This window comes from Ranitomeya variabilis, chromosome 1 (genome assembly GCF_051348905.1).
Source record: "Ranitomeya variabilis isolate aRanVar5 chromosome 1, aRanVar5.hap1, whole genome shotgun sequence".
NCBI classification, from domain to species: domain Eukaryota; kingdom Metazoa; phylum Chordata; class Amphibia; order Anura; family Dendrobatidae; genus Ranitomeya; species Ranitomeya variabilis.
Genome location: NC_135232.1, coordinates 124484710 through 124501360, shown reverse-complemented (window position 1 = coordinate 124501360; position 16651 = coordinate 124484710). Strand labels below are relative to the sequence as shown.

General features: G+C 43.4%; 1 protein-coding gene across 1 annotated transcript in view; it reads left to right on the top strand.

Annotated features, from left to right (window-relative positions):
- The window catches only part of EDIL3 (EGF like and discoidin domains 3), a 956986-nt gene that overhangs the window by 438422 nt on the left and 501913 nt on the right, over positions 1-16651 (top strand). Inside the window, exon 3 of the mRNA XM_077288684.1 lies at positions 15410-15538. Within this exon, the coding sequence (XP_077144799.1) occupies positions 15410-15538 (129 nt within the window). The remainder of the gene's footprint in view (positions 1-15409; positions 15539-16651) is intronic.

Sequence of the window (16651 nt, the reverse complement as noted above, 5' to 3'; positions counted from 1 at the left end):
TTTGAGGATTCTACGGTGTCAGTGCTGGGAGAGGGTGGTCATGGAACGCAACTTTGCAATTTGCATACTCCCGACAACCATCTAGCCAAACTGTTACTGGCCTCAATCAAAGCACTTGCATTGAGCGAGGTCGTGCCAATCTAATCATAATGTGTCAAGGAATATGCAAATTGCACACTTGCAGTAACATGATCTCTCACTCCAGGCATTGGCAAATTATCACAGTGCATAGTGTGTGCCATGTGTCTGCAGTCACAGGGTTACGTGTTATGATCCCAAGTGGCGGAGGATCACAAATAGATCAGCAAGTGATTAAACTAAGGACGAGCTCTAGGGAGATGGTGACTGGACTGATCGCAAATCTGAACCTATCCAAAACAACTAGAGGTAGCCGGTGAACGTGCCTAAAAAATTCTTAGACGTCTCGAGCCAGCCTGAGGAACTAGCTACCCCTAAAGAGAAAGAAAGACCTCGCTTGCCTCCAGAGAAATAATCCCCAAAGATATAGAAGCCCCCAACAAATATTAACGGTGAAGTAAGAAGAAGGCACATACATAGGGATGAAATCAGATTCAGCAAAAGAGGCCCACTAGTACTAGAAAGCAGAAAATAGAGCAGGGGTCTATGCGATCAATAAAAAACCCTTACAAAATATCCATCCTGAGATTTCAAGAACCCACACACCAACTAACGGTGTGTGGGGAGAAACTCAGGCCACTAGAGCAACCAGCAAGCGAGGGAATTACATTTTAGCAAGCTGGAACAGAAAAACATGATAAACACTGCTGATCAAAAAATGAGCAAACAAAACTTAGCTTATCCTGGATGGACTGGGAGCAAGGTAGTCAGAAGGAATCTGAGTAGCACTGATTACATCGACAGCTGGCCACAAGTGGAAGTAAAACAGAGGTATATAGAAACCTCCCAGAGGATAACGAACCAGCTGATAGCCAGAGACCAGCAGGATAACAAACAAAGCCACCAGGGGGAGCCCAAAGCAAAAGTCACACCATACCACGAGTGACCACAAGAGGGAGCCCGAAAACAGAGTTCACAACAGTACCCTCCCTTAAGGAGGGGTCACCGAACCCTCATGAAAACCCCCAGGGCGATCAGGATGAGCCACATGGAAGGCACGAACCAAATCGGCCGCATGAACATCAGAGGCGACAGCCCAAGAATTATCCTCCTGACCATAGCCCTTCCACTTGACCAAATACTGGAGCCTCCGTCTAGAAACACGAGAATCCAAGATCTTCTCCACCACGTATTTCAATTCTCCCTCAACCAGCACCGGGGCAGGAGGCTCAACCGGAGGAACCACAGGTACCACATACCTCCGCAACAACAAGCGATGGAACACATTATGAATAGCAAATGATGCCGGGAGGTCCAGATGGAATGACACAGGGCCAAGGACTTCCAGAATCTTTTATAAGGACCGATAAACCAAGGCTTGAACTTAGGAGAGGAGACCTTCATAGGAACGAAGCGAGAAGACAACCACATCAAGTTCCCAATGCGAAGTCGGGGACCCACACAGCGACGGCGGTTGGCAAAGAGCTGAGCCTTCTCTTGTGACAACTTCAAATTGTCCACCACATGATTCCAAATCTGATGCAACCTATCCACCACAACATCCACTCCAGGACAGTCAGAAGGCTCCACCTGACCCGAGGAAAAAACGAGGATGAAACCCCGAATTACAAAAAAAAGGAGAAACCAAAGTAGCAGAACTAGCCCGATTATTAAGGGCAAACTCGGCCAACGGTAAAAAAGTAACCCAGTCGTCCTGGTCAGCAGAAACAAAACATCTTAAATAAGTCTCCAAGGTCTGATTAGTTCGCTCGGTTTGGCCATTCGTCTGAGGATGGAAGGCCGACGAAAAAGACAATTCAATGCCCAACTTAGCACAAAAGGTCCGCCAAAATCTAGACACAAACTGGGATCCTCTGTCAGAAACAATGTTCTCAGGAATCCCGTGCAAACGAACCACATTTTGAAAAAACAGTGGAACCAACTCGGAGGAGGAAGGCAACTTAGGCAAGGGCACCAAATGGACCATCTTAGAAAAACAATCACACACCACCCAGATGACAGATATTCTCTGAGAGACAGGGAGATCTGAAATAAAATCCATGGAAATGTGTGTCCAAGGCCTCTTCGGGACAGGCAAAGGTAACAGCAAACCACTGGCACGAGAACAGCAAGGCTTCGCCCGAGCACAAATTCCACAAGACTGCACAAAGGAACGCACATCCCGTGACAAGGAAGGCAACCAAAAAGACCTGGCCACCAAGTCTCTGGTACCAAATATTCCAGGATGGCCCGCCAACACCGAAGAATGAACCTCGGAGATGACTCTGTTGGTCCATCTATCCGGGACAAACAGTCTCTCCGGTGGACAGCGGTCAGGTCTATCCGCCTGAAACTCTTGCAGCACACGTCGCAAATCTGGGGAGATGGCAGACAAAATCACCCCTTCTCTAAGGATACCAGCCGGCTCTGAATCTCCAGGAGAGTCAGGCACAAAACTCCTAGAAAGAGCATCAGCTTTCACATTCTTTGAACCCGGCAGGTACGAGACCATGAAATCAAAACGAGAGAAAAACAACGACCAACGAGCCTGTCTGGGATTCAGCTGCTTGGCCGACTCGAGATAAATCAAATTCTTGTGGTCAGTCAAGACCACCACACGATGTTTAGCTCCCTCGAGCCAATGTCGCCACTCCTCAAATGCCCACTTCATAGCCAACAGCTCCCGATTACCGACATCATAATTCCGCTCGGCAGGCGAAAACTTTCTTGAAAAGAAAGCACATGGCTTCATCACAGAGCCATCGGGGCTTCTCTGCGACAAAACAGCCCCCGCTCCAATCTCGGAAGCATCAACCTCCACCTGGAAGGGAAGTGAGACATCTGGCTGACATAAGACTGGAGCCGAAGAAAACCGACGCTTCAGCTCCCGAAAGGCCTCCACAGCCGCAGAAGACAAATTAGTCACATCAGAACCCTTCTTGGTCAAATCCGTCAAAGGCTTAACAACGCCAGAAAAATTAGCTATGAAGCGACGGTAAAAATTTGCAAAACCCAAGAACTTCTGAAGACTCTTAACAGATGTAGGCTGCGTCCAGTCATGAATAGCCTGAACCTTGACTGGGTCCATCTCAATAGTAGAAGGAGAAAAAATGAAACCCAAAAAAGAAATCTTCTGGACTCCAAAAAGACATTTTGAGCCCTTCACAAATAAAGCATTGTCACGTAGGACCTGAAAGACCATCCTGACCTGCTTAACATGAGACTCCCAATCATCCGAAAAAAACAGAATATCATCCAGATACACAATCATAAACTTATCCAGATATTCACGGAAGATGTCATGCATAAAGGACTGAAAGACTGAAGGAGCATTAGAAAGTCCAAAAGGCATCACCAAGTACTCAAAATGGCCTTCAGGCGTATTAAATGCAGTTTTCCATTCATCACCCTGTTTTATACGCACAAGGTTATACGCACCACGAAGATCTATCTTGGTGAACCAACTAGACCCCCTAATGCGAGCAAACAAATCAGTTAACAATGGCAAAGGATACTGAAATTTGCCCGTGATTTTATTCAAAAGGCGATAATCAATACAGGGTCTCAGGGAACCATCCTTTTTAGCCACAAAAAAGAATCCTGCACCAAGAGGGGATGAGGATGGGCGAATATGTCCCTTCTCTAAAGACTCCTTTATATAACTCCGCATGGCAGCATGCTCCGGCACAGATAAATTGAAAAGTCGTCCCTTAGGAAACTTACTACCAGGAATCAAATCTATAGCACAATCACAGTCCCTATGAGGAGGTAGAGAATTGAGTTTGGGCTCCTCAAATACATCCTGGTAGTCTGACAAAAACGTAGGGACTTCAGAAGGAGTGGACGAAGCAATTGACACCACAGGAGAGTCACCATGAATTCCCTGACAACCCCAACTTGACACCGACATAGCTTTCCAATCCAGGACTGGATTATGAGTCTGCAACCATGATAGACCCAACACGACGACATCATGCAAATTATGCAGTACAAGAAAGCGAATCACCTCCCGATGAACAGGAGTCATGCACATGGTCACTTGTGTCCAGTACTGAGGTCTATTCGTAGCCAATGGTGTAGAATCAATTCCCCTTAGTGGAATAGGGAATTTTAAAGGCTCCAAATCAAAACCACAGCGCCTGGCAAATGACCAATTCATCAGACTCAGGGCGGCACCTGAATCTACAAAAGCATTAACCGGGTAAGATGACAGGGAACAAATCAGGGTAACAGACAAAATGAACTTAGGCTGTAAAGTACCAATGGTGACTAGTGTTGAGCGATACCGTCCGATACTTGAAAGTATCGGTATCAGAAAGTATCGGCCGATACCGGCAAAGTATCGGATCTAATCCGATACCGATACCCGATACCAATACAAGTCAATGGGACTCATGTATCGGACGGTATCCCTGATGGTTCCCAGGGTCTGAAGGAGAGGAAACTCTCCTTCAGGCCCTGGGATCCTTAATAATGTGTAAAATAAAGAATTAAAATAAAAAATATTGCTATACTCACCTCTCCGACGCAGCCTGGACCTCACCGAGGGAACCGGCAGCGTTCTTTGCTTAAAATGCACGCGTTTACTTCCTTCCATGATGTCACGGCTTCTGATTGGTCGCGTGCCGCCCATGTGGCCGCGACGCGACCAATCACAGCAAGCCGTGACGTAATTTTCAGGTCCTCAATGCCTAATTCTAGGCATTCATGATTTTAAAATTACGTTCCGGCTTGTGATTGGTCGCGTCGCGGTCACATGGGCGACGCGACCAATCACAAGCCGTGACGTCACGGGAGGCAGGAAACGCACGCATTTTAAAATTACGTCACGGCTTGTGATTGGTTGCGTGCCGCCCATGTGACCACGACACGACCAATCACAGCAAGCCGTGACGTAATTTTCAGGTCCTGAATGCAGAATTAGGCATTCAGGACCTGAAATTACGTCACGGCTTGCTGTGATTGGTCGCGTCGCGGTCACATGGGCGGCACGCAACCAATCACAAGCCGTGACGTAATTTTAAAATGCGCGCGTTTCCTGCCTCCCGTGACGTCACAGCTTGTGATTGGTTGCGTCGCCCATGTGACCGCGACGCGACCAATCACAAGCCGGAACGTAATTTTAAAATCATGAATGCCTAGAATTAGGCATTGAGGACCTGAAAATTGCGTCACGGCTTGCTGTGACTGGTCGCGTCGCGGCCACATGGGCGGCACGCGACCAATCAGAAGCCGTGACGTCACGGAAGGAAGTAAACGCGTGCATTTTAAGCAAAGAACGCTGCCGGTTCCCTCGGTGAGGTCCAGGCTGCGTCGGAGAGGTGAGTATAGCAATATTTTTTATTTTAATTCTTTATTTTACACATTAATGTTGTTTCGATACCGATACCCGATACCACAAAAGTATCGGATCTCGGTATCGGAATTCCGATACCCGCAAGTATCGGCCGATACCCGATACTTGCGGTATCGGAATGCTCAACACTAATGGTGACAGATTTATCAACCTTTTTTTTGCGCTTAGAGCATGCTGAGATAACATGAGCTGAGTCACCACAGTAAAAGCACAACCCATTTTGCCGTCTATAATTTTGCCGTTCACTTCTGGTCAGAATTCTGTCACATTGCATAGATTCAGGTGTCTGTTCAGAAGACACCGCCAAATGGTGCACAGTTTTGCGCTCCCGCAAACGCCGATCAATCTGAATGGCCAGAGTCATTGACTCATTCAGACCTGCAGGCGTAGGGAACCCCACCATGACATTCTTAATGGCTTCAGAAAGACCTTCTCTGAAATTTGCTGCCAGGGCACACTCATTCCACTGAGTAAGCACTGACCATTTCCGAAATTTCTGGCAGTACACCTCTGCTTCATCTTGCCCCTGCGAGAGGGCCAATAACGTTTTTTCAGCCTGGTTCTCAAGATTAGGTTCCTCATAGAGCAATCCAAGGGCTAGAAAAAACGCATCTACACTAAGCAATGCAGGATCCCCTGGCGCCAATGCGAAGGCCGAATCTTGGGGGTCACCACGCAAAAAGGAAATGATAATCTTAACTTGCTGAACGGCATCACCAGAGGAATGAGGTTTCAAAGAAAGAAACAACTTACAATTGTTCCTAAAATTCAGGAACCCAGATCTATCTCCAGAAAACAACTCCGGAATAGGTATTCTAGGCTCTGACATAGGACTGTGAACAACAAAATCCTGAATACTTTGAACCCTAGCAGCAAGATGATCCAGACTGGAAGCCAAGCTCTGGACATCCATGTCAGCAGCTGAACTCAGAGCCACACCAAGATTAAGAGGAGGAGAGAAGCAGCAACAGCAGCTAGACACAGCAAAAAAAAAAAAATTCTCAAGGCTTCTTTTCTCCTGCTTCTGCCATGCAATTAACACTTTACTGGCCGGCTGTACTGTTATGATCCCAAGTGGCGGAGGATCACAAATAGATCAGCAAGTGATTAAACTAAGGACGAGCTCTAAGGGAGATGGTAACTGGACTGTTCGCAAATCTGAACCTATCCAAAACAACTAGAGGTAGCCGGTGAACATGGCTAAAAAATTCTTAGACGTCTCGAGCCAGCCTGAGGAACTAGCTACCCCTAAAGAGAAAGAAAGACCTCGCTTGCCTCCAGAGAAATAATCCCCAAAGATATAGAAGCCCCCAACAAATATTAACGGTGAAGTAAGAAGAAGGCACATACATAGGGATGAAATCAGATTCAGCAAAAGAGGCCCACTAGTACTAGAAAGCAGAAAATAGAGCAGGGGTCTATGCGATCAATAAAAAACCCTTACAAAATATCCATCCTGAGATTTCAAGAACCCACACACCAACTAACGGTGTGTGGGGAGAAACTCAGGCCACTAGAGCAACCAGCAAGCGAGGGAATTACATTTTAGCAAGCTGGAACAGAAAAACATGATAAACACTGCTGATCAAAAAATGAGCAAACAAAACTTAGCTTATCCTGGATGGACTGGGAGCAAGGTAGTCAGAAGGAATCTGAGTAGCACTGATTACATCGACAGCCGGCCACAAGTGGAAGTAAAACAGAGCTATATAGGAACCTCCCAGAGGATAACGAACCAGCTGATAGCCAGAGACCAGCAGGATAACAAACAAAGCCACCAGGGGGAGCCCAAAGCAAAAGTCACACCATACCACCAGTGACCACAAGAGGGAGCCCGAAAACAGAGTTCACAACAGTTACGGCAGCAGAGAGGAGCCAGAAGACCACAGCATCTGATTGCTCCTACTCTTGCCCTGAAAAGAAGTACTTTGCCTTCTTTTTAAATAGTGTCTATTTATTTTGGCAGAACAGGGGTTAATCAGCCATGCTGGGACCCCTGGAAGTCTGAGCTCTCAGCTGAGCTCAGTTAGCCTCTCATATTCCCTTTATAATCTGGGTCCTGATTGAAACATATCTTCAGAGGTAGCTTTTGCTGCATGGCTTGGAGGAGAGGTGTTTATACAAGAAGGAGTTTGGAGGAGTTATTTGTGACTGTTGCTTGGGTTGGGCTGTAAGTGTGATAATTCCCTTCCCTCCTTTTACTTTTGTTTTTCCCCGAGACCGGATAAACTCTTTAATACTGCTCTTAATCCAGTTTAGTGCCCAATAAAAATGTCCACATCTTATTATATCAACCTAATAATCTGTTGCTATGAGGGTTATGTCTTAAAGAAGAGTCAAACAGCTGTATAATTCAGACAAGGATCACATTGCAATGCTCAGACTGGCCATCGGCTTCCCCAACCTGAGTATGGCATAATGTGTTTCTACGCAGCTGTCACCTCTACCTTTAGACTATGTTCAGTCGAGTGTATGAAAAGTCATTCTTTTTTTCATTGATAAAAACAGATGATTTTCCATCCATATTGTCATCGGCATGCAATTTGTATGTCCATTCTTTACATCAATATGACCATTTTGTACATTCGTATGGCATCTGGTATTTACATGATCAATGTAATAGATAATAAAAGGCCAAGTACAGTTTCCTATGTCAACAATTGTAATGGATAATGTATCCATGAAAAAGGCATGGCATTTGGTTGGTAACCGGTCCATTTCTTGCTTACCCATTGACTTAAAACATACAAGTCTGATCCGAAATATGGATCAGAGTAGAGCATGCCGCCATTGTTCTACGAACAGACAAATGGTCCTTCTATAATATTATTCAAGTGATCTACCACATTGGCTTGTAATGGTCAGTGGGCCGTTCATATGATCCCAGATTTGCATATGAATAGCATACAGATGTTTAGTATACTGACCTTATCTAAACGATCCTCTAAATGAGTGTCTCCACAAGATAAATAGACATGCTGCTGTCTGGAAAGATGAGCCGCATGTCCGTCTCCGCAGTGAAACCCCGGATTTGCTGGTGCACACAGAGTGGACATGGGATTTCTTAAAATTCCATCCACTATGCTGTAACATTTTGATGCTGCAGGTTGGACGCTGCGGATGTACGCAGCGTCCAATGCACAGCATTTACTGACCATGGGAACATACTCTAAGGTGATGTTGAGTGCCCGTATATATTGGAGCGAGATTGGAATGCTGGTCATGAAGTGGCTGGCAGCACTCCAGCCCTGAGCATGACAGCTTCATGTGTTTCTTTGCAGCTGTCACGCTCAGTTCAGGAGAGCCATCAGGGAGTCCATGCACTGCATTCTGGTTTCGCTCCCATTTATAAGGCACACTGACTGTACCCTTAATCAAATGAAATTAGAGCTTAACAATTACCTCTTGGGTTTACCATTTTATCAGACACCATGATTATCTCCTGACCCCAGTTTACTCTGATCCCAATGTTGTTCAGTGCAGAACAACCAATATTGGGTCAAATAAGGCTAAAAGTCCATCAGAATAAATAGGTTTGACAGTATAGAAAACACTTTCTTTCAGGCTGCCCTCTAGCTTGGAAAGGGTATCTAAAGTCAACCAATGGGAATTCTGTTTCATTTGAGCTGCACACACTTTTGGATTCTGCTTCTGTGGATGTAACATTGAATTGAAGGTAATGCAATTCTGATCCCATTTACCTCCAAGCAGGAGGTATACCTCGAGACAACCACAGCACTGAAAGTCATAACCGGCTTAGGTCGGATTTTTAATGAAGACTTATGGGACATTGAACATGACATTGTGTATCTGAATGATTTGTCTTCGACAGTTTAGACGTTTTGTCTCAGGAACACATCAGAAAAGTCAGGCTGAGCAATATTCACAATCATGTCTTTTCAGTACTCAGAGGTTGTTTTGACATTATGGAATACCAATATCCCAAGCCCTGGCTACCTGACACCCACCAATGGGACCTCTGTGACAAATTTGATTGATGTGGCCCCTAAATGCATTAATTAAGATATCCCTACATTACAGTCATGGAGGATTACAATATATGCAAGCAAAGCTGCTACTTATAATCATATTTCCTACCTTTTAAAAACAAAATGATTGATAACATTAAGATGATGAGCATTATATTAATGTGTATATCTGTAATTTCAGGTGATTTTTAGAATTAGATGTCCTGTGTGTGTACATTTGGAATAAAACTATTTCTGACAATTATATGACTAGTATTCTGCATTGTTCAGTTTTCTCTTTTGCAGGTCCCATCTTTATTTTTCAGTTGCCACTGAGCTTGTGGGTAGGGACTAGCAGTTATGAAATTTCCCATCTACTCAACATAGAGACATGAGGGATTCCAGCTCTCCTTTCTTTCTGTATTACACACTGGCATATATCTGTGAATCCAGCTAAATAGAAACCAACAGTCTTAAGCTGGATTCTAGTAAGCACTAAGACAAAACCCGGTGTTTTGTCTTTGTGCTTCTTTAACTTTACTTCTCCTCTTCTCCTCCTTCCAATATTAATAAATTTAAAGGGGTTGTCCACTTGTGCACTACTAGGACAACTCGTTCTTAAACTAAATGTTCAGCCCCAATACAATAATAAAGCCTATACTCACCTCCTGTGCCGGCTCCGCTCCGGGTTGTGTCGCCACTTGCTGTCCTGTAGCTGTGATGCGGTGGAATGACACATGATGCCCAGCACCCAATCAGCACTGGCTTCACGGTCACCGCCTTTGGTCAAACTGAACATGAAGAGGAAGGTCGGGCTGCAGCTGATCCCTGGCTTCATCTTCATGTTCTGTTTGTCCAAAGGGGGAGATAGTGATGCCAGCATTATTAAGGCGCCAGCGTCACGTGTCACAACACCACACGAGAGCCTCAGGGAGAGTTCCAGGGCGGGAAGCGAGTATATGCTTTATTATTTTATCAGGGCCGAACATTTAGTTTAAGAAGGTGGTGCTCTAGTAGTGGACAACCCCTTTAACCCGGAAGCCAGTGAGCTGTATTAGCAATATTACAGAGTAATTAAGAAATTCAAGAGGAAGTGGCTCTAAAGTGAAAAAAGAAGTATATATATATCCCACTTATTTTACCTAGAACATTACGTTTGGCCATTGCCGTCACCATGTAATATGCTCCCCACAAGCTCTTCAGCTCACATCTATGTACTGTTAGATGGAGTCGCCTGTTGGAGCCGTTCATAATGATAACCTAATGGGCAGGAACAATAAGCCGGCATTAGTGGTAACTCTATATAGAATAAACTGATGCATTTTTTCATTCCTAAGCTCTCCTTACCCCATTGAGAAACCCTACTGAAGTACATAATGAGCGTCACTATTGTATAGTCTGTTCAGTCGACATTATGATTTATTTTAATCCACTTTACATGATATTTTAGCCAGTGCACAATATACGGTACCTTATGAAACTAAAAATAAACTATACATACATGAAGCCCAAGGAAATACTTCAATAGCTTGGATGACAGCTGAAAAGCATATTACAATGGAGAACAATGCCAGTGTTTAGTTCTATTGCAATTTTCTTTTCGCTTTACTGTTTGTGTTTTTTTCACTAGTATTAACTTTTTACTGTTTATTATAATTAAGATAATTTTGACTTTTAATGAAAGATTAGTGAGATTTTCTAAAAGTGAAAATTCTGTTTTTAATATAATATTTATGTGCGGTATATTTATATTTTTTTATGTACAATCATTTCCATTGCTCCTATATCATTTAATTTTAGGTTGATCTTTGTTGTTTGCACATGTTTTTATGCCACTTTAAAATTACAGAATTCAGGATTGCTTTACAGTGAGACCTATCTTGGTCTATGTCTTAGATATTGTGGAGTAAAGTGTTATAGTGCTTTGAGCATGTCATAAAAAATATATATCAGTTGTTAGAGATTTATAGAAAGTTTTTTATCAACTTTGATCTCAGTGGCCTACAGCTTTAGGCCGGCCTCACACTGGGCGTAAGACAATACGCCACGTATTATACGTCCGTACTACGGCCGTAATACGGAGAAATGTTCCCAAAATATTGATCCGTAGTCAGGGTGTGTCAGCGTATTTTGCGCATGGCATCCTCCGTATGTAATCCGTATGGCATCCGTACTGCGAGATTTTCGCGCAGGCTTGCAAAACCGACATCTAATGGATTTATGTGCTCAAATGTTCGGGAAAACATATATACAGTATATATATATATATATATATATATATGTCATTGAGACACATATATATATATTCTGTATTTAGATTTCATTCAGCGCGATATGTGTTAAAAGCCGGTAATTCAATTGCCGGCTTCTCATTTCTCCTGCACAAACCCGACAGGATATGAGACATGGTTTACATACAGTAAACCATCTCATATCCCCATTTTTTTTGCATATTCCATACTACTAATGTTAGTAGTGTGTATGTGCAAAATTTCAGCGCCGTAGCTGCTGAAATAAAGGGTTAAATTGCGGAAAAAATTGGCGTGGGCTCCCGCGCAATTTTCTCCGCCAGAATGGTAAAGCCAGTGACTGAGGGCAGATATTAACAGCCAGGAGAGGGTCCATGGTTATTGGCCCCCCCGTGGCTAAAAACATCTGACCCCAGCCACCCCAGAAAAGGCACATCTGGAAGATGCGCCTATTCTGGCACTTGGCCACTCTCTTCCCACGCCCTGTAGCGGTGGGATATGGGGTAATGAAGGGTTAATGCCACCTTGCTATTGGAAGGTGACATTAAGCCAGATTAATAATGGAGAGGCGTCAATTATGACACCTATCCATTATTAATCCAATTGTTGGAAAGGGTTAAAAAACACACACACACATGATTTAAAAGTAGTTTAATGAAATATACACAGCGGTTGTTGTAATAATTTATTGTTCTCTCAATCCATCAGGAACACCCTCGCTTGGAAAAATAATAAACGCACAAGATACATACCTTCTGGTGAACCGTCTCGTCCCACGAAGTAATCCATCTGAAGGGGTTAACTAATATTACAGGCAGGAGCCCTGCTAAATGCAGCTGTGCTCCGTGCCTGTAATCCCCAGCGAATGAAGGAAATGTAGGTCAATGACCTACATTTCCTTCAGACGCGGTGATGCGCCCCCTGGTGGATGTCCTCATATGACCTGGAGCGTGGGAAAAAGTTCCCAGGCTGCAGTTCATGAGAACATCCACCAGAGGGCGCCTCACCGTGACTCAATGTAAGTACAGATCCTGCTTTCCTTTCAGCACCCGGGGATTACAGGCACCAGCGAGTGGTTTATCGCAGCTCGTGCCTGTAATATTAGTTAACCCCTTCAGATGGATTACCTCGTTGGACGTGATCTGACATCAGAAGGTATGTATCTTGTGCGTTTATTATTTTGCCAAGCGAGGGTGTTCCTGATGGATTGCGAGAACAATAAATTATTACAACAACCGCTGTGTTTATTTCATTAAAATCCTTTTTAATCATGTGTGTGTGTGTTTTTTAACCCTTTCCTACAATTGGATTAATAATGGATAGGTGTCATAATTGACGCCTCTCCATTATTAATCTGGCTTAATGTCACCTTCCAATAGCAAGGTGGCATTAACCCTTCATTACCCCATAGCCCACCGCTACAGGGAGTGGGAAGAGAGTGGCCAAGTGCCAGAATAGGCGCATCTTCCAGATGTGCCTTTTCTGGGGTGGCTGGGGGCAGATGTTTTTAGCCACGGGGGGGCCAATAACCATGGACCCTCTCCTGGCTATTAATATCTGCCCTCAGTCACTGGCTTTACCACTCTGGCGGAGAAAATTGCGCGGGAGCCCACGCCAATTTTTTCCGCCATTTAACCCTTTATTTTAGCAGCTACAGTGCACAAATTTTGCACATACACACTACTAACATTAGTAGTGTGGAATATGAAAAAAAAATGGGGATATGAGATGGTTTACTGTATGTAAACCATGTCTCATATCATGTCGGGTTTGTGAAGGAGAAGGAAAAAGCCGGCAATTGAATTACCGACTTTTCACTAACACCGCTGCGTATTTCTCGCAAGTCACACTGCTGGTCCGTGTGGAATCCGTATTTTTCTCGCCCTCATAGACTTTCATTGGCGTATTATTTGCGCAATACGCTGACAAACGCAGCATGCTGAGATTTTGTACGGCCGTAGAAAGCCGTATAATACTGAACCGTAATATACGGCTGATAGGAGCAGCCCCATTGAGAATAATTGTGCCGTATCTAATGCGAGTTTTACGGACGTAGTTTCTGCGCTCTTACGTCCGTAAAACTCGCCAGTGTGACGCCGGCCTTAGAGGGTATGGAGGTAATTAGTCACTATGGACATCATCTTCTGTCCCATAACAAAATCCTGTTACAAATTTTGCATTGTGACTAGTGTTGAGCATTCCGATACTGCAAGTATCGGGTATCGGCCGATATTTGCTGTATCAGAATTCCGATACCGAGTTCCGATATTTTTGCGATATCGGAAATCGGAATCGGAAGTGTGCGGTGCGCATATGGTTCCCAGGGTCTGGAGGAGAGGAGACTCTCCTTCAGGCCCTGGGATCCATATTCATGTAAAAAATAAATAATAAAAATAAAAAATATTGATATACTCACCCCTCCGGCGGACCCTGGACCTTAGCGATGTAACCGGCAGCCTCCGTTCCTAAGAATGAGTGAGTGTAGGGCCTGCGATGACGTCGCGGCTTGTGATTGGTCGCATGAGCGGTCACATGAGCGGTCACGCGACCAATCACAAGCCGCGACGTCATCGAAGGTCCTTCACTCTGCATTCTTAGGGAACGGAGGCAGACGCTTGGACGGGTGAGAGCCGGGGCCGTCAGAGGGGTGAGTATATCAATATTTTTTATTTTTATTCTTTATTTTATACATGAATATGGATCCCAGGGCCTGAAGGAGAGTTTCCTCTCCTTCAGACCCTGGGAACCATTCCGATATTTTGTGTCCCATTGATATGCATTGGTATCGGGTATCGGTATCGGCGATATCCGATACTTTTTGGGTATCGGCCAATCCAATCTGATACCTTTGCATATCGGAAGGTATCGCTCAACACTAATTGTGACCCATAAGCTTAAAGTTATCCTGGTGTATAGGCTCTTAACTGGCCCAAGAAAGCCAAAAGAAGAGCAGAATCAGTAAAGAGAGCTAAAAAGCAAGACCAAGATACCATAAAAAAAATGGGTCTTGAGAATGTTAAAGTGAATCTGTTAGCTGGTTTGCTATGTAATCTGAGAGCACCACAATGAAGGAGTAGAAACCCTGATTATAGGGATCTGTCCCTTACTAGGCTGTGTTTTGCTGTTTTAATATAAGCAGAGTATTATTAGCAGGAGATTATTATTATTATAGTACAACTGGTATCGTGCCTCCTAGTCCGGTCATGCCCCCAGCACTGATCAGCAGCTCTCTGTCACTATACAATATACACAGAAAACTGTGATGTGGACGGAGTTATACACACCTCAACAACTGAGCTCTGCTAGATCTGCTGAAGAGAGAACTGTGACTATCATAACTGCTGCACCCAGTAAACCAAGTGATACATCGCTGGAATCAGGGTCTCTGTCCCTACCTTGTGGTGCTGTCAGATCAAATAGTAAAAAGCTACTGACAGATTATCTTTAGATTATCTAAAATGTATAAGCTTGTAAAAAAAATCAAAAGCTAGCAAATATATAACTGGCAGATGATGATAATAAAAAAAAATCATTAGCACATTTGGCATGCTTGGATTAATTACACGTATAAATACTTTCAGCCAATATATAAGTTTTTATTATTTTTTTTATTTTTGTGATTGAATTTCATTGGGGCAAATAAATAGTTTACAACTCTGATTTACAATGTTGATATAAAGATTTTTCCCAAAAGTCTTAAAAATGCATTTATCAACCTGGATTTCTTGTAACCTTTTCATCTGTTTTTTTTTTTTTAGATCCTTGCCATCCAAACCCCTGCCATAATGGTGGATTCTGTGAAATCAGTGAAGCATACCGCGGAGATACATTTATTGGATATGTCTGCAAATGTCCTCGTGGCTTTAATGGAATCCACTGTCAGCACAGTAAGGCGACCTTTCAACTCTTAATCTTTCCAATGGAATAATTTTATGCTGATCAAATATAATTACTATCATCAGTTTTGTAACTTTTTTACTGCATTTTAGCGAATTTATTTTTCAGTTAAACCTGATTTTATTAGAATTTTGCTTTTCAATGCTCATATATTCTGTAACGTGCCAGCTACTCTTTTTTTAATGGGCAGTCCTTTTTTCACTTACTAGCATGCTTTGTGCTTGCCCTTGTACAATGGCTTGCCTGCACTAAACTAGAAGTCTGACTTTCTTTCGTATCCCGTATGCAGTTTGCCAGACAGGAGAGCAGGAGCAGAGAGTCACAATCCTGCTCCCTGTCCTATAATCTATCTCAGTTACTCTGCTGAGAGAAGGATTACACCTAACAACAGGCAGTGGACAACAAGTAAGACAGAAGGGAGACACCTAGTGGCTGTCACTTTCGATTCAGTTTTTTGGGTGCAAAACAAGGACATTTTTAATTAGAGCGATTTGAAGATTTCATATTTAATATATTACCTATCAAATGAAATCTAGTTGTTTAAAAGAACAGAGACCATTTGTGACATTATTTTAATGGCAGGATAAGTTATAAAATAAAAAAAATAACTGACTTAACTTCTGAATTCAGCTCTGATGATTTGGTTGTTCTACAAACTTGGTTCGCTTTGCTGGAGCAACTATTTTGTGTACATCCACAAGGCTGTTGCAGCAAATTATTGTCCTTACATGGAATCTGTCACCAGGTTTTTGCTACCTAACCTGAGAGCAGTATAATGTAGGGGCAGATACCCTGATTCCTGTGATGTATCACTTACTGTGGTGCTTAGTGTAGTTTTTATAAAATCATTATTTAATCTTCAGAAGGTTGATACTAGAGGAATACTTGGCCTGCTGTTAGGGTAGTCCTACCCCACCTCCACCACTGAATGGCAGCATTATGCTTATGCACAGTGTATGCAGAAAGCAACCAAGGACAGGGTTATACAGAGCTCACCACTCATAGATCTAGTAGATCTGCAACAGAGAAAACTGTATTCTTTTCACTTTAAATATTTTATTGAGGTTTAACAGCATTGATATAAAAACAGAACATTCCAATTA